Source organism: Podarcis bocagei (assembly GCF_964188305.1).
Source record: "Podarcis bocagei genome assembly, chromosome: 12".
Classification (NCBI taxonomy): Eukaryota; Metazoa; Chordata; class Lepidosauria; order Squamata; family Lacertidae; genus Podarcis; species Podarcis bocagei.
The window spans coordinates 61,849,137-61,870,055 of record NC_138137.1 but is presented as its reverse complement, the minus strand read 5'-3'; the positions used below and the strand labels follow the sequence as shown (position 1 = coordinate 61,870,055).

Below are 20,919 nucleotides of genomic sequence, written 5' to 3'. Positions count from 1 at the left end.
CCCATTTCCCCAGAGTCCAGAGGGTCCTTCTGCCCCTGGCTCCACAGGAGCCCCAGAAGCGACTTCTGTCCACATTGCTTTTTTAAAAAAACGGGTCCAGTAGACTCAGTTTGAGATGCCTGACTGAAACGGATTAATTTCTGGCGGCATCTATTTCAACAATCCCAAAGTTTGAGAATCAGCGGCACAGGTGTAAAGGCGGTAAGTTGGCCGTTCTGCTGAAGAGCACTCAGATTCTTCCAGCATCGTCTCCAGAAAGTGTCACGGCCAGGAAGCTCTCGGGATGCGAATGTGTGGCTCAGAAAAGAATCACAGGATTGTAGGAAGGGAACCCCAAGGGTCATCCAGTCCAACCCCGTGCAAGGCAGTGATCTTTTGCCCAAGGTGGGGCCCGGAAAACTATATGGCACGGGGTGTTTTTATTAACCCAGGGACTTTGACAGGTCAGCTAATCCAGGACAGACATTTTAATCAAAATCTATTGTAGCAGCTAATTTTTATTTTTTTAACGTGGGGATCTGTCATGGAAAACCCCCACTGGATAGGGAATGGGGTGATCTCGTTGCTGGTTGCGATGGGACCCCCATAACGGTCTGAGCCCCAAAAGGCGTAGGTCTGGCCCCCCTTCTCCTGGGACCAGTGGGGTGGGAAGGCGGAGGGCGATTCTGGCCTCGGTTGTGGGTCTTCCTTGGACGGCCGCCTGCCAGGGATCCTGGAGCTGTAACCAGGGGTTGGGCTGGATGACCTCCCGGGGTCCCCTTTCCGACGCTGCGCTTGTGGCCCTGCAGGTGCGGACGCTGCGGATGCATCTCTTCACGCTGCTGCAGCTGGCCTGCCTGGCGGTGCTGTGGGCCGTCATGTCCACGGTGGCCTCGCTGGCTTTCCCCTTCATCCTCATCCTGACGGTCCCCCTGCGCATGTGCCTGCTCAGCCGCATCTTCACCGAGAGGGAGATGAAGTGTGTAAGTGGCCAACGCAGAGGAGGCCCCGCCGGGCGCAGAGCCCTCACAAGGCAGGGGGGAAGCGGGCTGCGCTGGCACCTCTGCTCCCGGGGATGGGGGTGGCGGGGGAGCAGAAGCCGCCCCTTCCTCCTCCTCCCGCTGCCCCTGAGCCCCCCTCTCTTTTGCCCCACAGCTGGACGCAGCCGAGGCCGAGCCCATCCTGGACGAGAGGGAAGGGGTGGACGAGTACAACGAGATGCCCATGCCCGTGTGAGGCGGGCAGCATGGACGGAGACCCGCAGGGCAGCGGCCGGAAAGGGCCCTGGAGATGGCACCCCTGTGCCTTGACCAGCCACCCCCCACCCCCAGTGCCTTCTTGCCCCAGAGCAGAGGGGCCGCCCCACATCCCCCCGCCGCCTCTGGGGGCGCTCAGCACACTCACACCCCTGAGACACCCCCCACCCCTTTGCTTCCTTGCGCCAGCCTTAGAGGGGGCGGGGGCGTGCCCCACCCTCGCCCCCAAAGACAATCACCCTCTAGCCCCATCCAATCTCAACGCGGCTTTCTTAGGGCGGGGCGTCCGGCAAGGGCAGTGGGGCAGGGGCTTTGCCCTCAGCTGGGGGGCACTGCCTCCCCAACCATGCCCAGCCGAAGGCCAAGGAAGAGGTGCCCCCAGGAAAGTGGGGTGAGGCATCCCCCCCCCGGGAGGAAGTGAGTGGGGCAGGCCCATAGGGCCGCGCTGGAGGCAGGACGATGCGTTGTGGGGAGGCTGGGGGGCGGCGGAAGGGAGCCCTCTGCCCCATTCCTTGCTGAACGAGGGAGGCAAATAAAGCAAGAGAAGGAATCTGGTCTGGACGTTTCGCCTCTTTATTATTATTATTCTTTTAATTTATTTTAATTTATTATTGCAAAGAAAAACCCTCTCTTGCACCTTGAACGAATCCCTCTCAGGGGTGCACTGGGGGAATGTGTGTTCTGCAAGGAAAGACCCACACCATCCCCACACGTGTCCGGTGACCCACACAGACCCACAGCGAGGCGTCTGCTTCAGAACTGCAGCTCCTCCAGCTTCCGTCTCAGGTAGACCTTGGTCTCCTCGACGCCCCTCATTTTCTCCAGCTCCTGGTAGGGCAGCTGCAAAGCAAAGAAGCAGAGGAACATCCTGCCGGCCAAAAGACCCCGGGACCCTGGGCGTCCAGGTAGACTGCTCCTGCTCCCGGAGGCTCCATGCAGGCGTCCAAAGAGCCTGGCTGCCGGATCCGGCCCAAGGGGCCCCCTCCGGGCACCACAGCCGGGAAACGCTGCCTGGGAGCGGCCCAGCCCATCCGGAAGTGGGGGGAGGGAGAGTCCTGCTCACCTGCACCAGGCGGTAGCCCAACAGGCGGAGATGTCGGCTGCGCATGGCCCGAGAGCCCACCAGGACCGAGGAGCCGTGGCAGTAATGCCACTGGTCGTTGACAGACAGCACCACCCTGGGGGGAGGAAATGGGGTGCTGGCATCAGAGGGAGTATGCACCCCCCCCGGCATTCAAGGTCCCCCCAGTTAAGAGCCCCAGAGAAAAACACTGCAAGTTCTGAAGGATGTGGCCGCCTCCCCTGGTCAGAAACGGAGGGCAGGCCCCCCCCCCAGACGCAAGAAGATGGGGGAGAGCCCCCCCTTGGCACTAGAGGGCGCCCTGGAACAGCCAGCTCCAGAGGCAGCCGGGGTTCAGGGGGTCGGGCTTGGCTCCTCTTCGCCCCCAAAACGGCTACCCCTCCTGCAAACAGGCTCCAACCCCTCCCTCCCCATAACTAAGCCCCCCAGGCTAGGCATTCCTGGCCCAGCCGAGCCCAGACATGTTCTGAGCACAGGCTGTGAGCCACCGCCAGAAGAGGCTGGCCGCTGCCGGCAGAAGAGGCTAGGCAAGGGCAGGCAGCCTGCAAACTGAGCTGGCTCTGGGCCAGGAAGGAGAGAAGCACAGAACTGAAGAGGGACCCCCAGCGGTCATCTAGTCCAACCCGCTGCAATGCCGGAACCGCAGCAGGATGGGCTGAGAGAGGAAAGCACTTGGCTCCTTTCAGTGGCCAAGCAGCGGAAAAAGCACCAGGCCCCCCCCCACTTAAGACTGTGACCCCAGGTCAGAGGTGCCTCCCCCCCCATTCGTACTGCAGGTACCTGTGGACCCCCTCCTTCTCCTGTGGACCACCCTGTGCTGCGCCTTTGGTGCTGGGCCCCTGGGGGGAGAAGGGGCCCCCTTCATCCGCTGGGGGGAGGCGGAGCCCCTGCCCAGTCTCTGGCTCCCAGGCGGGGAAGAAGAAGTGGGTCCCGTTGCTGCTGCAGGGGGGGCTCGCCGGGGAGTGGTCCGTCCGTGTGGGGCTGCTCAGGGAGGGGGTCCCTGGCGAGGGCTCCCAGCTGGGGCCACACAAGCTGTCCGGGGGCAGCAGAGACCGTGCTGTCGACTCCAGCCCCAAAGATGCCGGGTTCTGAGTTCCAGAGGCGAGGGCAGCACCCTTGGGAGAGCTGTGGGGGCCCCCCAGGGGGAGGACGCTGCCAGAAGGGGTGACCCAGAGCAGGAAGTCTGCGAAGAAAGAAAGAAAGTGGGATCGGCTGGGGGTTCGAGACAAAGGGAGAAGTGGGGTTGCTTGGTGGCTAAAAAACACTTTGCACGGGCTCAGGAGCACTCTTTCCCCCAGGGAGCCTGCAGTTACAGGTGGGGGGGTGGAGGGCACGATCCACTGTATGTGACATGTCAAAGGAGCAAGAAGGTCCAACTGATCGAAGTTTGGAAAGGCTTGGAGGTGAGCAGGAGTTGAAAGCAAGTTTTCTCAAATTAGTAAGAAAGGAAAAATCCCCAGGGTGTTTTTTATCTCCCAAAGCAGCTGGCCTGGAGCGTTTCATTGAGATGGGAGGAAAGATTCATAGGATCTCAGGATTGCAGAGTTGGGAGGGACCCCAGGGGTCATCCAGCCCAGCCCCAGAGTCCAAGGATGCTATAAAACGTCCCTTAAAGGCATGCCAAGCGTTTAGAGCAGGAATTCGTTTCTGTTGAAATATTTGCAAATATTTAAAAGATGAGGCAACCTAATGGGATCCATCAATTTATACCTAAAGTGGGAAGAAGCAAAGAGGCTGTCGAAACAGACTTTGGTGTGGAAAATTCAATATGACCCCAAAACTGAGACTGTGATCTTTTACGACCCGTTTTTTAAATGGAAAATTGTTCACCCGCCTCTGCCCCTTAAATGCCAGGAGAGTTGGAGGGAGACATTTGCACGCCTCATCCGAGAGCTTCCAGCTCCCCTGCCCAACACACACACAGGGCACCTTTCCGAGAATCGAAGGATCAGAGCCTTGGAAGGGACACCCTGAGGCATCTAGTCCACCCCCCGGCCAGGCAGGAATCGCCCAAAAGAGCATCCCTGGCAGAAGGCGAACCTCAGCTCTGACACAGCAAAGGAAGCCAGGGACCTGGGGGCCGAAGCCGAGCCCCCTTCTGTGGCTGTGGGGCCCTTCCCCACCCCACAGGCCCCACTCACCTAGGCAATATCCCGGGGGCACCACCTCGTCCTGCCGGAAGCACCCCCTGCCCACCAGCTGGCAGAGAGCCTCTCCCACCAGGCCTTTGTAGCTGAGGAGCAAAGAGGGGGGGTCAGTGCGCCAAAGGCCCCCATCCCCCAAAAGACACATGGCAGCTCAGCGCCTCTTCCCCTCCTAGCCTGGGGGGGGTCTTTCTCCCCCACTTATTGCACCCACCCCGAGGTTAAATATTCCCCTCTCCAAAAAAGGATTGAGTCATGCACACCAAGTCCATGGGCATTTCCTAGGAGAGATGAGTGGGACCCTAGAGGGTCATCCAGCCCAACCCCTGGCAAGCCCAGCCCTAAAGCGCAACCCCCTCCCAGGCGCGCCCCCCCCAGGCTCTGACCTGTACTTGCGGTTGGCCTCGTCTGCGGTGAGCGCCCCTTCGAACATGCGCACGTGGTACTGGGGGGGCAGGCGGGGGCCGCGGTACTCGGGGACCTCTAGCGCCACAGCCGCGTCCAAGAGGGAGAGGTAGCGCAGCACAATCTGCCCACAGGGGCTGCCTGGGGGGGGGAGAAGGGGAGCTGCCCCTCATCTGCTGCTCAAGGCGGGGCCCCCCGAAGAACAGCAACCCCCCAAAAAAACACTGGACCTCCCAGGGTCCCGAGGCCCATGGAATGGCAGAACGGCAGCATGGGAAGGGAGGGACCCCGGGGGTCATCCATCCCAACCCCCTGCCAGGCGGGAACCTACTGGTGACGTTGGCCAGGAAGGCGGGAGAGAAGACTTGGCGCAGGAGGGCAGGAGGGAAGTGGCCAAGTTGCACCAAGGACATGAGGACGTTGAGGGCGGCCAGCGGGGAGACGCCCGGCTTCTGCAGAGCCGCCTCCAGGCGGGGGAAGAGGACGGCGTGGTTGGACGGGCGGAAGTTCAACCGGCTGAAGGGGAAGACCAGCTTCTGGATCATCTATAGAAGGAGAGGCCTGGGGCGTCAGCCTCTCTGCCCTCCCCCCCCCCCAACATTGTGTCCTGCCCCTCCCCAAAGCCCCAGGGAGGCTAGACTCCGACGCACGCTTTGCAGAACCGTCCGGTCGGAAGGGACCCGAGGGTCATCTAGGCCACCCCCGTGCAGGGCACTGGCCAGGAAGCGGGTCCCGATGTGCTCAGCAGATCACACTGGGAGGGGACCTGCGCTGGAGGGGCTTCCAGACCCCCAAGAGCCTCAGACCACCCAGGCCATCTGAGGGCAGCCTCAAAGCGGTGGCTGCTCCAGGGATCAGGGAGAACCCCAGCAGCTAAACTGTGGAACTCCCTGCCACAGGATGAGCAGCCGAGATCACAAACGAGCCACGCTGAGATCTTCGGATGAAGAGCAGCGTATAAATTTAATTAATTAATAATAATAATAATAATAATAATAATAATAATAATAATAATAATAATAATATCCTCTAATCCTATGTGGAGGGAAAGGGAAGAAGAGAAACTTAATCTCCACTTTTTTCAGCCTGCAATGGGGGAGGATATTTCTTTGCTCTCCTCTGGGGAGCACACAAATTGAACTGGACCATGGACTTCTGTAACTGTTAGGGGTTACTGCCTGCAAAATTTTCATCCCTGCATGTGCTGAACCCTGGCAGGACTTTTGATGTGAGTAAAACTGATGTTTTCCTTGTTTACCCAAGAGCCTGAGAGTGATTTTTTTAAGATAAAAAATGAGAAGATAATCCAAGTCTGCCTAAAGCATCCTAATGGTTCTAAAAATTTATGCAACCTCGTCTTAAAAGCTTCTAGAGATGAGCTGCGCACAGATGATTTTTCTCCAGTGAAGCAGGTATCTGGACTCTGACACACAGGAAAAGAGGAAGGATAACCACTTAACATCCCTCTCCTACATATCTAAATCCAATTGACACACAGAAGGCAGGGGTGGGAAGCTTCAGAAGAGAAACGGGCAAATTTGTGGAGGAGACGGCGAGCAATGACTTATTATTATTCTTATTATTATTATTAATTAAAATTGTACAGCGCCCTGTACTTGCAGGCCTCTCTCTTTCTCAGCTCTGTTGTGATGCTTGCTGGAAACCCCAGAGCTGCTCCTGTGTTCGAATCCTGCTCAGGGGTTTCCCTTTAGGGCCCCGGTTGGCCACTGTGCAAAGAGGACACTGAGTGGCCCATGGGCTTCATCCCGTATTTTGGCTCTTCCCAGGTCCTTAGAAACAGAGCAGGGGGCGCCAGGTGGTCTGTCCGTCCTCCTTGACCTCTGGGTAGGGGCACCCCAAACAGGAAGGCTCCCCAAACCCGAAGCTCACCTTGCTGTCCAGCTGCTGTGCCCTCTCCAGCAGGAAGGTGGCGATGGCGTCCAGCAGGCGAGGCTCTCTCAGGCGGTGGCGGGCCAAGTATTTGGCAACCAGGGCCATGGTGGGAGGGGTCAAGCCCCCCGCCTTGCCAGGGAACCAGTCTGTGGAGGGAAAAAGCAGCTCAGCGGGCCCCCCAAATAAACAGCGTGCCCCCTGAAAGCGGTGGGACAGGCTTCCTCGGAGGGCGGAGGGGTGTAAGCAGAGGGTGGGTGTCCCGTGGGGCTGAGCTGCGAGGAGACCCCCAGAAGCCCCCCCCCCCCCCGCTCGCTGGCAGTGAGAAGCCCACCTCTTTTCCGACAAGGAGCTCAAGGAGGCGTGCGGGGCTCTTCCCCACCCTCGGTCAACCCCACAACAACCCTGTGGGGTTTGTAGAGCTGGAAGGCACCACCAGGGTCATCTAGTCCAACCCCCAGACATGGCAGGAATCTGTTGCCTGATGTGGGGTTCAAACCCAAGACCCTAAGAGTCTCGTGCTCGGCCGATTGAGCTATCCCAGGACTGGTCCCAGGTCACACCCAGGGAGCTTCATGGCTGAGGCAGGATTCGAACCCTGGTATCCCAGGTCCTAGTCCACGACTCTAACCCCTACACCATACTGTCTCTCCCGCTGGTTTCCGCAGAGCCCTTCTCTGCCCTTGGCTTCCCCTCTGTTCACTCGCTCCAATCGAGGTGTTTCTTCTCCCCTGGGGGGGCACTGGGGCTCTGCCCCACCAGCCCCATAGGGAAAACCCCTTCTGCCGCCCACAGGGATAGCTCAGTTGGTGCAGCGTAAGACGTTTGATCTCAGGGTTAGGGGTTCGAGCCCCACGTTGGGCAACAGATTCCTGCCTTGCAGGGGGTTGGACTGGATGACCTCTGGGGTCCCTCCCAGTTGTACCATTATGGGAGCATGTGAAGTGGTTCAATAAAAGGCTCTGGTGCGCCCTCTGCTGCCTTCTGGAAGAAGGTACAGGGTTATAAAGACCAGGACTAGCCGCCTGAGAAACAGTTTCTACCCAAAGGCAATTCTGGTTTTAAACGCAGTATAAAGAGTCTCTATAGGAGTACAGTGGTGCCTCGCAAGACGAAATTAATCCGTTCCGTGAGTCTCTTCGTCTAGCGGTTTTTTCATCTTGCGAAGCAACCCTATTAGCGGCTTAGCGGATTAGCGCTATTAGCGGCTATTAAAGGCTTAGCGGCTTAGAAAAAGGGGGGGGGAGCGAAAACAAATCGGAACACTCGCAAGACATTTTCGTCCCATAGGGAAAATCGTCTTGCGAAGCAGCTCAAAAATGGAAAACCCTTTCGTCTAGCGGGTTTTCCGTCTTGCGAGGCATTCGTCTTGCGGGGCACCACTGTATATTGTATTTTAAAATGGGGTTTCAGAGTTTTTAGGGGTTTTTGAATGTCTTATGTAGATTTTTCAATTTCATTGTTCTGTATGGGACAATGACAATAAAGATATTCCTTAATTCCGTATCGTAACTGCAAATCCTGGGACGAAGGGTGCAGGGGCAGCACTTTGCGCAGCAGCACTCCATGGGGGGGGGGGCACTGAGACACCCACAGCCCCCTCTGTGCCCAAGAGCCCCCCAGACACACCCACATGTTTGCACCCACAGCTACAGATCTCAGTTTCAACCACACGGTGGGAAATTGTTTTAACTGCTATAACGAAGGCGTCTCTGGATCTTAAATTGAGGCTCGTACAACAAAAAATAAAATTTACAATATATTGGACCCCATTGCATTTGTTTAAAAAAGGGCTATCTGATGTATCTAACTGTTGGAGATGCAACAGGGTCAATGCTTCGCTAAAACATGTGTTTTTTTCATTGTCTTGTATTGAAATATTTTTTGGCCGAAGGTAACCGAAACCATCAACGGAACTGTATGGAGCAACCTTACATTTGCAGAGCAAAATGTCCTCTGGAATTATATACCCAGCACATGGGACCTTGCAAAAGGACAATGCGAGTGGACTCTCCGTGCCCTGACCGTGGCAAAACAACTGATGAATTGGAAAAATAAAAATGAGGCTCCTTTCTATGATCGGATCGAAGACTTGTACAAACTCACAACATATGAACAGCTTGCATACTAACTGCAGACTTGCCATGGACAAATTCAATGATATTTGGAACCTATTATTACAAATACAGTAATAGGTTAAGATCTGGGGAAGTACAAGAACAACCTTGTAAAATATCCAGTTTGGGGTTTTTCTACAGGGGTTTAGAAAGGGAAAATAAATAAATGTTTGCACCCACAGCTGACCCCCTGGGGCACCGCCTCCCGCTTCCCCGCACGCCCCCCCCCCGGCACCCACCTGCCATGCTGCGGACGAAGTTCTCCCGGCGGTTCTGGTAGAAGAGCCGGGATCCGAAGACGGCGCCCAGGGTGTCGCTGCCAGTGGCCTCGCGGGCGCAGAGACAGAGCATCTCCTCCAGCAGCGCCAGCTCCTGTTCCTGCGCAACCTGCAGCTGGCGCAGCGAGAGGCGCACCAGGCGCAGGAACTCGCGCCGCACCGATGGGGCTTCTTCCTGCTGCTTCTGGGCCCGCAGGCGGTAGTAGGAGAGGAGCAAGAAGAGGGTCTGCAGGCGGCGCTGTTCCTCTGGGCTGCCCTGGCAGGACTCCACCGGAGGGGGGGTGGTAGCGGCAGCATGGCTCAGTGGGCGGAGGCAAACGTTGTTGCCGCTGACCGTCGAGACGTTCCTCTGGCGAAGGCGCTCCAGCCGCCTCTGGGCCTCATCCTGCAGCGCCAGGACCAGGCGGCCATCTCCCGGCAGGCCTGGGGCAGAGCAGGGGTTAGGGGGAGGCCGTCCCACCGCTGCCCGACCCTGCGGGGCGGCCCTTGGGAAGCCAGAAGAAAAAGGCCTGGTCAACGCCAAGGACTGCCTTCGGCCCCTCCTGCCCACACACCCCCCGGCCCCCAAGGACCCGGCAGTGCCCCACATGGTGGCAGCATGAGAACAGGGCCTTATCTGCAGTGGCTCCCCGTTTGTGCAATCCCCCCCACAAGAGACTCAGCTGGTGCCCTCATTACGTATCCTTAGTCGCCAAGACTAAAGCTGTTTAAGCTATCTACGGTCTTTCAAGATGGGAGTGTATTTTTTTTTGTTTGTTACTGTGATCTGCATTTTTCTGTTTTTGTATTATAAACTGCCATGTAAGCTTTGCATTAAAGGCAATACATAAAGTTAATCAATAATAATAATAATAATAATAATAATAATAATAATAATAATAATAATAATACAGTTTGGAACTACTGATAGGCAGGATCCTTCACTGTGCTCTTTTTTGGAGTACTTGCTAGAAACATAATCAGACAGATCCTGCCCTGGTGCAAGTCTTAATCTGTTTTCAATCATGGAAGGGACCCCTGGGGTCATCTAGTCCAACCCCACCCTGCAGGAATCTTTTGCCCAGTGTGGAGCTCAAATCCACAGCCCTGAGATTCAGAGTCTCTGGCTCTATCAATGGAGCTTCACTTTGTTGAGGGCTAAGCTGTTATTTTAACTTTTCAAATTATTTTCCCTTCTTCCCGGCGGCAATTTCACTGCTTTGTCCTTTCTCCTAAACCGCCTTGAGGTCTTTTCCCAATCAAGCTGTGGGATAAGTAAGTTTGTGGGATAAATAAATCAGCCTCAGCAGAGAGGCTTTGAGCTACTCGGCTGGCCCTGGCTTGGGGACCCGGGCGAGCATTGAGAACCCAGGGGTTGGACTAGAAGACCTTTGGGGTTCCCTTCCCGCTCGACCATTCCCAGATCCGCCCCCTCCCCATTCCCGGGTCTCACCCAGCGCAGCTGAGGCCTGGAGGCAGCGGACGAGGGTGACGTCGTCAAAGTGGGCGCAGCGCCTGGCGACGGCTCGGCTGAGGTGCTGGAAGTCAGGCTGGCGCAGGAGGGGCTCCAGGCAGGGACCCCCCTTGCCCGGGGGGAGCAGGCGACCCAGGTGGCCGAGGGCCAGGGCATAATGCGCACCCGACACCCGGCCCGGGTTCTGCCACAGCCAGCGCAGGAGCTCGGGGACGCTGCGCGATCGCTCCAGCAGACGCTTCAGGGCCACAAAGCTGCTCCGCCTCTCCGGGGACCCCTCGGGGGCCGCAGCGGGATGCGGGGGGCCGGGTTCCGGCGGCGAGGCAGGGGGCTTGGCCCTCCCCAGGCAGAAGCTGCAGGTCGGGAGCAGGCCAGCCCCGCCTGGGTCAGCCCAGGGGGCCGAGGGGCCGGTGCCCCCCCTGCTCAGGGCCCGGAGGAGCGGCAGCATGGCAGGGGGCAAAGTGGGGGGCAGCAGCAGCCCTAGACCTGCGGGAGAGAAGGGAGGCGGTGAGGTACAGATCCGGCACCCCCAGCCCAGCCAACACAGGCGGGGGCCACTACGCAGCACTGTGCCCGTAGGCAAGGGGGTTGTTGTTAACCTGTGGAACTCCCTGCCACAAGAGGCATGGGGGGGCCTCCCATTTGGGAGGCGTTAAAAAAGGAGAGGGCCTTCTGAGGAGGGCCCCCGCCCTGTGGAACAGCTGCCTGTCACATGTCCAGGAAGCAAATTATGGTCGGACTTTGCCTTGACATTTGAGACATTTGGCCTGGGTCAGGAAGGTGTCCAGAGCGATGGGGGCAACTGATCCAGACGCGGCTGGAGAAGGGCCCCCCCATTGGAACCCCCACCCTGAGTCCATTCCCAGAACCCAAAGCAATCTTCATCCGCCCCTTGGGGTGAGAGTGTCTGCCTTTCTCAAGGCCAAGATCCCTTCAGCCAGGGCCGGATAGAGGTCTGATGTGGCCCTCAGCTCCGGAAGGGAATGGGGCCCTTTCTATGTCCAGCTGTCCTTTGCCCACAACAAAAATGGCCGCAGTTTTTGTGTGTTGAATATATATGCTATACAGTGCGGGTTGCGACTGTGGTCCGTGTGGGATGCACGTTCGCAACCCGCAGCAGTGTTGCAATTCAGTGCTTCTGCACATGCAAAGCGCAATTTAGCATCTTCTGCGCAGGCACGGCTGCCAAAACCTGGAAGTAACCCCTTCCAGTACTTCTGGGTTTCAGTGGTCCATAACCCCAAAAACGCAACCTGAAGTGCCTGTAACCCGAGGGATGACTGCATGGTAATTTATGGACCTAAAACAGGGGTAGGCAACCTAAGGCCTGGGGGCCGGATCCGGCCCAATCGCCTTCTCAATCCGGCCCACGGATGGTCCAGCGTGTTTTTACACGAGTAGAGTGTGACCTTTTATTTAAAATGCATCTCTGGGTTATTTGTGGGGCAGAGGAATGCACTCATTATTGTTATTTTCAAAATATACTCCGGCCCCCCACAAGGTCTGGGGGACAGTGGACCGGCCCCCGGCTGAGAAAGTTTGCTGAGCCCTGGCCTCACAGGTCCAGACACAACACCATACACTGTTACTGCCTGTAGGTTGCGTTTTGTGTGCTTTTTTAATCTTATATTTTGGAAATGCGCCTCCAGGCTTTTCCCCCTTTCATTTTTGGGGGGGCCAGGCCGCCTTCCGGGCGGGGCTGGGCTAGATGACCCCGGCGGGGAGGAGGCTGGGCTGGAAGGGGGTCCCGGGGCTCCCCTTCTCCTCCCCCCCCCCGGCCTCCTCTTCCTCACCTCGTTGCCTCCTCCCGAAGCTGCACCGGGGCGATGCCGGCCTGCGCGCCCGCCGCGACCTCCAGGAGCCCTCGCCGCCCCAGGCCACGCCCCCTCATCGGCAGGCGCCCGGACGACGCCACTTCCGGTTTCCGGCGGGGAGCGAGCGGCAGGAGGAGGAGGAGGAGGAAGCTTCCGGGTATCCGCCGGGCTGCGATTGGGCGGAGAGAGTAGTGGGGGCGTGGCCTGGGAGAGAGTGTTGCTCCGCCTTCGCGCCGGGCGGAATCCGAGGGCGAAGGGGCACCCAGAGGCCATCCAGCGCAGCCCCCGGCCAGCGCAGAGAGAGAGGGAGAGCGTCGCCGGCTCTGGCTGGAGGGAAGGGAGAGCGCCGTCGGTCCCGCAGGAGACGCCTGACCTCGGGGTCGTGGGTTCGAGCGCCACGTAGGGCAAAAGAGGTTTGCACTGCAGGGGGCTGGACTAGATGACCCCTGGGGTCCCTCCCAACTCCACCATAGAGAAGCGCAGAATCGGAGTCGGAAGGGTCCCCCAGGGGTCATCTAGTCCAGCCCCCTGCAGTGCAAGAGTTGCAGCTCTCACAGCCTCTGCTGAGAAACCTTCCAACTAAGAACTGAGTGGCAATTATGTTTCCCATTATGATCATTGCACCTGCCCCCCACCTTCTGCACGACACACACCGCTTGGCACGCCGGGATTCTCCCATTTTGCTCTCGGGGCGCACGACTCACTCTGCCACGCTGGCTCTCTCAGGAGCAGGGTGCTGTGGCACAGGGTGGGGAGGGGGAAATGCCCATGTCCCACTGACGGGCTGGCCGGGGCATTTCCAGTGCTGAGGCGGCGGAGGAGGCAGCTGGCTCTGGGGAGGAACCTCAGGCCGCCTCGGACGCTCTCTGCAGCAGCAGCAGCAGCAGCCTGGCTGCTCCCTCCAGCTTCCTGAAGCAGGTCAAGAGAAAAGCTTATTCATTGCATTTGTGCCCCACCTTTTCCCCAAGGAGTCCACAGTTCACACACACACACCCGCTAATCCCTACAACGACCCTGTGAGGTAGGCCAAGGGGCTGCAACTGACTCCAAGGTCACCTGGTTAGACTTGGGACAGAGTGGGGATTCGAACCCTGATCTCCCAGGTCCCTGTCTGACCCTCTCACCACTACCCCACACTGCCTTCCTGGAGTCCTTCTGCCCTGAGGCAGCTCTATAAATGAAGTCGCCAAATAAATACGGGGAAAGCAAAATGTCACTGAAATATTCTCCTTGAAGCTTGCATTCATTTCATTCTGGGTTGCTTTATTTGATATTCCAATGTGTTGTAAACAGCTTGGAGATTTTCTCTTTAAAATATAATTATATATTATATAATTATAATTGATTTACATCAGGGGGGTGGGGATTGGTGCCTAGAGAGTCTGTTGTGGCAACCATGACCTAGTTCTCAGGTGGCCTTTGGTGATGAGCTTCTGCGTCTGAGTTTCTAGCCCCCCCCCCCCAGCCACACACCACGAGGGAGACCACTTCCCATCCTTCACAGTTTTAATTTTAAAAGAAGCCATGGCCAGGCACGCCCCCCACCCGCCCGCTGCTCTCAGCCCAGGCACACAAGGCCCCACCCCCACCAGCCCCTCCCCCAGGGCCCCTGCCTCACTTAGGCACCACAGGCGGCTCCTGCCCCCCTCCAGTCCAGCCCCCTCCAGTCCAGTCCCGCTTGGAGGTACATGCAAGGCGCCCGCTGCTGCGTGTGGCGTCCTGGGAGGGTGCAAAGACGAAAGGCAGGGAAGACACATCCAGGCAGATCCGAGGCGGCAGTCGGGGAGCCTGCGAGGTCTCTGTCCGCCAGGGGCCCCTGCCCTCTCCTGGCAGGCTGGCGCACAGAGTCCGGGCCTCGTCCGGGCGCTATCTGCGGTAGACGGCAAAGGCCACGAAGCTGAAGACGAGGGTGAGGCCCGCCAGGCAGGTGGTGGCCGTGGCCGTGAAGACGTGGCGGTACTGGAGCTGGAAGTACCACAGGGCACCCAACATCAGCACAAAGAGAGGCACCATCAGGCTGCCCACGTTGAGGGCCGCCTGGGCGGCGTCCGCCTGGCCGCCGTTGCCGTGGGCGGGCGTGGGCGGCGGCCGGTTCTGCGAGATGTGGCAGTGCACCACGCTGTTGTGGGCGAGGTGGAGGGCGGAGAGCGCCTGAGAGTCGTCCCGGAGGAGCTGGCCCTGGTAGATGAGGCGCACCAGATGCTCCTGGCCTGGGAAGTGGGTCCTGGCGGGGCGGAAAGAGAAGGAGAGAGGCTCATGTCTCTTGGCACGGGCTGAATAAGGGGATCCGAGCACGGGAGGGCTGGAAGGGACCCCCAAAGGCCCCCCCCAAGCAACGCCAAAGGGCACAGCTCACCGGCAGAGCATCCGCCTCGCAAGCAGAAGGTCCCGGCTTCCCTCCCCACCGACAGCGTCTCCAGGCAGGGCTGGGGGGAAACCTTCCCCGAAATCCCAGAGGGCCACTGCTGCCAGCCAGTGTGGGCAATACTAAGTGAGTTGAAGCAATGGGTCAGACTCAGTACAAGGAAGCTGCCAACCCTGCTCAGTTTGGACAGGGGCAGCTGACACCGCTGGGCCGTCTACAAATACCACTAATAAGTGACAGCGGGTTAACCCCCCCACCCCCACCTTGAAGTTTTTGGGTGACTCCAGAGGGAGATGGTCCCCTGATAAGTGGAACTCTGGATCGGCTGTAGCTATTTCTGCTAATTCAGGGTCCTTTTAACGAACTTTTAATTAACTGCATTTTAATGAATAGTTCATTACTGGAGGCGTGGGGGTGGGGGGGTTGTGTGCGTATGATCTCAGAAGCGTTCAGCTCATTTTTCAGTTGCTGTTTTGTCAATATTGTTTCACAGATTACAAATGCCCTATTGGTTTGTTAAGCCTGTCATACGACTTACACTACAACAGCGACATTGAGCTTATTTCTCAGTTGCTGGGTTGCTAATCGTGCTTTCTAAACCATAATTCTTTTTTTAATTATACACTTGATGTTGTGAACTGCCTGAGATCTGCAGACGAAGGGCTAAACAAGAATTAAATTAATAATAATAATAACGGTGTTTTATGCCGTACTTGTGATGTCCTCTTAATGTTTCTGAGCCGCTTTGGGATTTGTCGGAATGGAAAGTGACACAGATACGCATCCCATCGCTCAAATCCATCCCCGGTTAAGGGAGAAGGGGGCTGGCTGCGTATTTGCATTCTGACCCCATTGCAGCCCCCCCCAAGGGTGGGTGATGAGGCTCCTTTCATTGGGGCTGGGAACTCACCCCCAGCCTCACTGAGCAACAGGGAGCTATCAGCAGTGCTGGGGCACCCCCCCAACCCCCACAGGGAGCCCCTCACCTCTTCAAGGTGCCGACGGTGTCGTCAGGGTGGACCCGAGCCAGGCGCTCTGTGTCATTCAGGAACTTCAGCCGCAGGACGATGGTGTTGTCTGCTGGGGGGGCTTCTGCGCCAGGGGCCAGCCGGGGTCCCTGGGCAGGGGTGGGGGCCGTCCGATTCCTGAGCCCCCCGGCGTCCGAGGCGGCGGCAGCGGCCGAAGACGACGCCCCTTCGTCCTTGACCTGCCGGACCCCCGAGACCTGCGTCCCAGACCTGTCTTCCACCAGGAGGCCTCCCTCCCGCGGCTGCCCCCCTGCGGCCAGAGGGGGGGAGGCAGCAAAGAGGGGGTCCCCTCGCTCCACCGTGCGCGTGGAGAACCAGGCGAGGGCCAGCACCAGCAGCACCAACAGCACCCCAAAAAGGACCGTCACTTCGTCCCCCACGCCCTCGATCAGAGCCATGGCCGACGGCGACAGGGGGGAGGCACACCTCACACGCCTGGGGGGTGGAAGGGAAAGAGAAGGGCAGTGAGAACAAGAGGAGAAGCAGGGAGACTCCACAAAACCACAAGGCTTAGAAAGCGGATTCTCGGAAAACACAAGATCTACCCACTCTGGAAGAATGGCAGATGAAACTGATGGATTATATGGAATTGGCGGAAATGACTGGCAGAATCCGAGACCAGGGAGAAGAGTCGGTGGAAAAAATTTAAAGACTATTTACAGAAATATTGTAAAATTAATGAATGTTAGAATGATGTTGGATTGAAGTTAAGGGGTTTCTAGCTGTAATGGTATAAAAGAATATGAAAAAAATTGGATTCTTAACAGGTAAATTTAGGTTACAATATATCAAGATTAAAGATCAGGATAAAATAAGGAGGGAAAGGAATTGCTGAACTAATAAATTGAACTGGAATACAAAAAGGGGAGGTATGAGGAGGTCCGGGAAACAAGTAAATAAAAGATAAGTGATGAAAAGATTGAATAATTGTTTTTAACTATTTTTATTTTGTATTTTTTCTTTTCTCTTTTTCATTTTGTAACATTGTAAAAACCTTAATAAATATTTATTAAAAAAAACCAGAAAGCGGATTCTCAACCCGTTCTGCTCTTTAAACCTTTTGTGTTTTAAACTGCTGTTGCAATTTTTCCTTGGTTTCTCTCTCTCTTTTTGTAGAAAGCTTGGAGGCAATTGGGTTTGTTTTACAGTCGGGTTAGGTTTTAGGAAATGGATAAAATTAGAACAACGACGTCGCAGATCTGGAGCCAACGCCCAGCCCCCTACTCTATGGGGCTGCTGGAAAGCTCCAGCGGAGGAAGCAGACGACACGGTTGCTGCTGCTTCCAAGGAGTTGGGAGGGTGGGGGTGTCTCATCCTGGTGGCTCCTGGGAAGCTAGGTGTCCTTGTCACCCCCAGCAGCCAACCAGGTGCCCACACGCAGGATCTGGCCACACTGTCTGCTCCCGCAGTTTCCAGCATCTGGTTCTGGAGGGCATTTGCTGTGCAGGCAGCATTAGAAATTAGCCAGGTGCGTTTTGCGACTGGCGCACGTCCAACTGCAACCAAGTGGAGATTTCTGGGTGCCAGGCTGGCGACTGGGGGAAGGACCTGAAATATTCTCCTGGAAGCTTGACTTTGTTTTGCTCTTGTTTTGAGTTGATATTGCAATGTGTTGGGAGCCGCTTTTGAGATTTGTTCTTTAAAAGATAAAGCTGTATAGAACCAATAATAATAATAATAATAATAATAATAATAATAATAATAATAACAACCCACTACAAAAAAACCTCAAAACCGATAGCTACGTTCCATTGTGGCAACAGTAACCCAGGTTTGAGGTGCCATTTGGCAATGAGATTGTATAGCTGCGTTTCTGTGTGCCGGACAGAGCATGGAAACAAGGAAGAAGGTCGCCTTTCGGAGACGTCGGAAGGCAGCCCAGGAGAGGGAAGGCTGCTCAGCGGCTAATGTGCTATGATGTTTTTATTTGCAGTATGCTGCCCAGGGGGGGCGGGGTGCAAATAAAACAATAGCGATAATAATAGCAATAATAATAATAATAAAGGCGCCTGGGAGCCCAGCCCCCCCCCCCGGAAGCAGCGCTCCCTTCGGGGCTCCAGGCTGAGAGGCCCCAATCCAGCTGCTCTCCTGGGGGCTCCGCTCGGGGTGCCCCCCAAAGAGGGGGGGCTCTTCCCTTCCCTTCACAACAGCCCTGCCAGGTGGGCGCCTGGGGGGAGGGAGGGAGGGGCGCCCCCCCGGGACTCGGCCCCCGCCCCCTGGCGGAGGCGTCTCCTAGCAACCGCCCCCCCCGCGCGCGACCCCGACTCACCCGCGACCCCGCCAGCCGCCGCCGCTTCCTCCTCCATCCTCCTCGGGCTGCCACTCAGGCGCTCCCGCCCTCCCTTCCGGCCGCCGGCGCGCGGCATTGTGGGCCTCGTAGTCCCCGCCCGCCCAACTTCCGGCTTCCGGCCCAGAGAGCGGCCTGCCAGGCGGGGGCGCCCTCGCTCGTCGCGCAAGGCACGCCGGGGGCCGTAGTTGGGGCGCGCGGTGCCTTGTGGGTCGTTGCAGGGGATTGTGGGCGCTGTAGTTTTCCCTTCCCGGGCGGAGTCGGGAGGAAGAAAGGGAAGGCTGCTTCCTGCGGCGCAGAGTTGAACTGCGGAACTCCTTGCCACTGGAGGCCACCAACCTGGAAGGCTTCAAAAGAGGCTCCAGCAAATTGAGGGAGGAGGAAGAGGATAGGAAAGGCTCTGGCTCCACAGTCAGAGGCAGAAATGCTTCCCAAGACCAGTTGCTGGAAAACGCAGGAGGGGAGAGCGGCTCTGTGTTCGAGTCCTGCTTGAGGTTTCCCCATTGGGGCCTCTGTCTGGCCTCTGTGAGAACAAGATGCTGGACTAGAGGCGCATTGGCCTGATCCAGCAGGCTCTCAAGTGGCTTCTGCGCTGAATCCTTCCCCTTCGTGGGCAGCATCCCACGAAGCAGAAGGCCAGAAGGTTGAGGCCAAAGGAAGTCCTCCTCTGAAGCACAGAGTTCAACAGTGGAACTCACTGCCACAAGAGGCCGTGCTTCTCAGCCTGACTACTGCACAGGCTTGCCGTGAGGATTAAAGAGGGAAAGGAGACTCCCTGGCAGAAAGGCCCCTCCGAATCCCGAGGGTGACGGTCGCTTGGGCTGCGCAGGAGCCAACTCTGCCTGATAGCCACCTGCAAGTCCAGGGACAGCCAGAAGGGGGCAGTAGCCAATGTCACTTCAGTCCACAGGCAGCTGCGAGAGGAACTGGGGGGAAGCGACCCTCAATTCTTCTTCTCCTCTCGGCCCTGATGTCCACAGATCCATAAGAAGAGAAGGATCAGGCCACTGGCCTTTCAAAGCCCTCTCCTCCTCTTCTAAAGCCATCTAGAAGTCCTGAGGCAGAGAGTTCCACAGGTTAACTCTGTGCTGCGTGAAGGACCTTCTTTGATCTGCCCCGAATCTTCCAACATTCGGCTTCAATGTGTGCCCCCCATCAGAGGATGCATTTAATGCCTCGGGGAATGGCATCGCGCAGGAGTAAAATGCCTCCCCGTCTGCACCCCAACCCCAAGAGCCAGCCAAATGGCGCCAATGGCAGGACCAGGCAGGGCAGCGCCGGAGCCTACATCCTCTGCCAGGTGACCCTCATGGTCCCTCTATGATTCTGTGCATTCTTAGGGTTGTAGCTCAGTTCAGTTCCCAGCAGCACCTCCAGGTAGGGCTGGCAGAGACGACTCCTTGAAACCCTGGAGAGCCGCAGCTGCCAGTCAGTGTAGACAATATAAAGCTAGATGGTCTCAAGCAGCATGGTCTGCTTGAATGGCATCCGTCTGGCTAGGGAGACAATGGGAAAATGCACCTTTGAGGGCAAAGTCAAGCTGTTGGAAGGGAGGGAGTTGTCGCCGCGCCACACCTTGGTGCGTGGAGTCCCACAGGGCGCAATCCTCTCCCCCAATGCTTTTTAATATCTTAAACCTTGCCTAGATTGTCCGGAGCTTTGGGCTGGGGTGTCATCAATAACCCAACTCTGTCTGTTGATGGATGGCCATCCTGACTCGGCCCCAGACACACTGACCAGATGCTTGGAAGCTGTGGCTGGATGGTTACGTGGGAGCCGGTTGAAGTTAAATCCTTCGAAGACAGAGGTCCTCTGGCTGGGACGGGACGATATGGGATTGAGGGGGCAACTCCCATCTTTTGTGGGGGTGCAATTAGTGCCAGCACCGTCCGTTAAGAGTTTGGGTGTAATCTTCGATACCTCCCTCTCTATGGAGGCGCAGATTACAGCTATAACAAAGGCGGCATTTTTTCATCTCCGCCAAGCTAAGCAGTTGGCCCCTTATCTCTCTCGCCCTGACCTAGCCACTGTGATCCATGCGACGGTCACCTCCAGACTGGATTATTGTAACTCGCTCTACGTGGGGCTGCCCTTGAGACTGACCCAGAAACTCCAGCGGGTGCAGAATGCTGCAATGAGACTCCTTACGAGGTCTTCGCTGCGGGATCACATTCATCCGGTACTATACCAGCTGCACTGGCTCCCAGTGGAGTACAGGATCAGGTTTAAGGTGCTGGTTTTGACCTTTAAAGCCCTATACGGCTTAGGACCCTCGTACCTACGGGACCGCCTCTCCCGGTCTGCCCCATGGAGGACCTTAAGGTCTATAAATAATAACACTTTGGGGGTCTCAAGCCTTAAGGAGGTTAGGCTGGCCTCAACCAGAGCCAGGGCTTTTTCGGCTGTGGCTCCAATCTGGTGAACGCTCTGTCCCAAGAGACCAGGGCCCTGCGGGACTTGACATCTTTCCGTAGGGCCTGCAAGACAGAGCTGTTCCGCCTGGCCTTTGGTTTGGACTCAGTCTGACTCTTTATGTTTCCCTCCCCTTATGGTCTTGATTTATTGGCTATTTTAAAATGAGACTGCTTTTTAAATTGCATTTTAACCTGTATTTTAAATTTGTTTCCCCCCCCTTCTTTTCCCCCCTATTATGTTTTTACTGTGATTTTATTGGTGTTAGCCGCCCTGAGCCCGGCTCTGGCCGGGGAGGGTGGGCTATAAATAAAAATTTTTATTATTATTATTATTATTATTATTATTATTATTATTATTACAGCACCTGCTGTGGCTGCAGAGACTGATACAGAAGAGACATGTTTTGT

The 20,919-nt window shown here is 56.8% G+C and overlaps 3 protein-coding genes across 10 annotated transcripts in view; 1 reads left to right on the top strand and 2 right to left on the bottom strand.

Moving 5' to 3' along the window:
• The window catches only part of SLC4A2 (solute carrier family 4 member 2), a 59,178-nt gene extending 57,393 nt beyond the window's left edge, over positions 1 to 1,785 (top strand). For all 8 annotated transcript variants that reach the window (XM_081164181.1, XM_081164180.1, XM_081164184.1 and 5 more), the window contains 2 exons: positions 789 to 962; positions 1,135 to 1,785. In XM_081164181.1, coding sequence (XP_081020307.1) covers positions 789 to 962; positions 1,135 to 1,215 — 255 coding nt within the window. In that variant the 3' untranslated portion in view covers positions 1,216 to 1,785. The remainder of the gene's footprint in view (positions 1 to 788; positions 963 to 1,134) is intronic.
• Positions 1,786 to 1,792: 7 nt separating this feature from the next.
• FASTK (Fas activated serine/threonine kinase) lies at positions 1,793 to 12,483 on the bottom strand. Its single transcript, XM_081164210.1, has 10 exons — positions 12,397 to 12,483; positions 10,583 to 11,089; positions 9,112 to 9,573; positions 6,756 to 6,904; positions 5,197 to 5,410; positions 4,847 to 5,006; positions 4,458 to 4,549; positions 3,097 to 3,499; positions 2,299 to 2,413; positions 1,793 to 2,075 (listed from the first exon to the last, which is right to left on the bottom strand). The coding sequence occupies exons 2-10, from the start codon at positions 11,049 to 11,051 to the stop codon at positions 1,989 to 1,991; spliced, it is 2,151 nt and encodes a 716-aa protein (XP_081020336.1). The 5' UTR covers positions 11,052 to 11,089; positions 12,397 to 12,483; the 3' UTR covers positions 1,793 to 1,988.
• A 1,176-nt stretch (positions 12,484 to 13,659) lies between these two features.
• Positions 13,660 to 18,215, bottom strand: TMUB1 (transmembrane and ubiquitin like domain containing 1). The gene is made up of 3 exons (XM_081164220.1): positions 18,080 to 18,215; positions 15,769 to 16,245; positions 13,660 to 14,641 (listed from the first exon to the last, which is right to left on the bottom strand). The coding sequence occupies exons 2-3, from the start codon at positions 16,206 to 16,208 to the stop codon at positions 14,284 to 14,286; spliced, it is 798 nt and encodes a 265-aa protein (XP_081020346.1). The 5' UTR covers positions 16,209 to 16,245; positions 18,080 to 18,215; the 3' UTR covers positions 13,660 to 14,283.
• Positions 18,216 to 20,919: the final 2,704 nt, after the last annotated feature.

Coding starts and splice junctions, on each gene's coding strand:
- FASTK (XM_081164210.1), bottom strand. CDS start 11,051: ATGCTGCCGCTCCTCCGGGCCCTGAGCAGGGGGGGCACCGGCCCCTCG. Junction 3,500..4,457: donor GCCCCCGGGATATTGCCTAG/GTGAGTGGGGCC, acceptor CTTTCTTCGCAG/ACTTCCTGCTCTGGGTCACC. Junction 2,414..3,096: donor GAGAAGGAGGGGGTCCACAG/GTACCTGCAGTA, acceptor TCCTCCCCCCAG/GGTGGTGCTGTCTGTCAACG.
- TMUB1 (XM_081164220.1), bottom strand. CDS start 16,208: ATGGCTCTGATCGAGGGCGTGGGGGACGAAGTGACGGTCCTTTTTGGG. Junction 14,642..15,768: donor ACCGTCGGCACCTTGAAGAG/GTGAGGGGCTCC, acceptor CCGCCCCGCCAG/GACCCACTTCCCAGGCCAGG.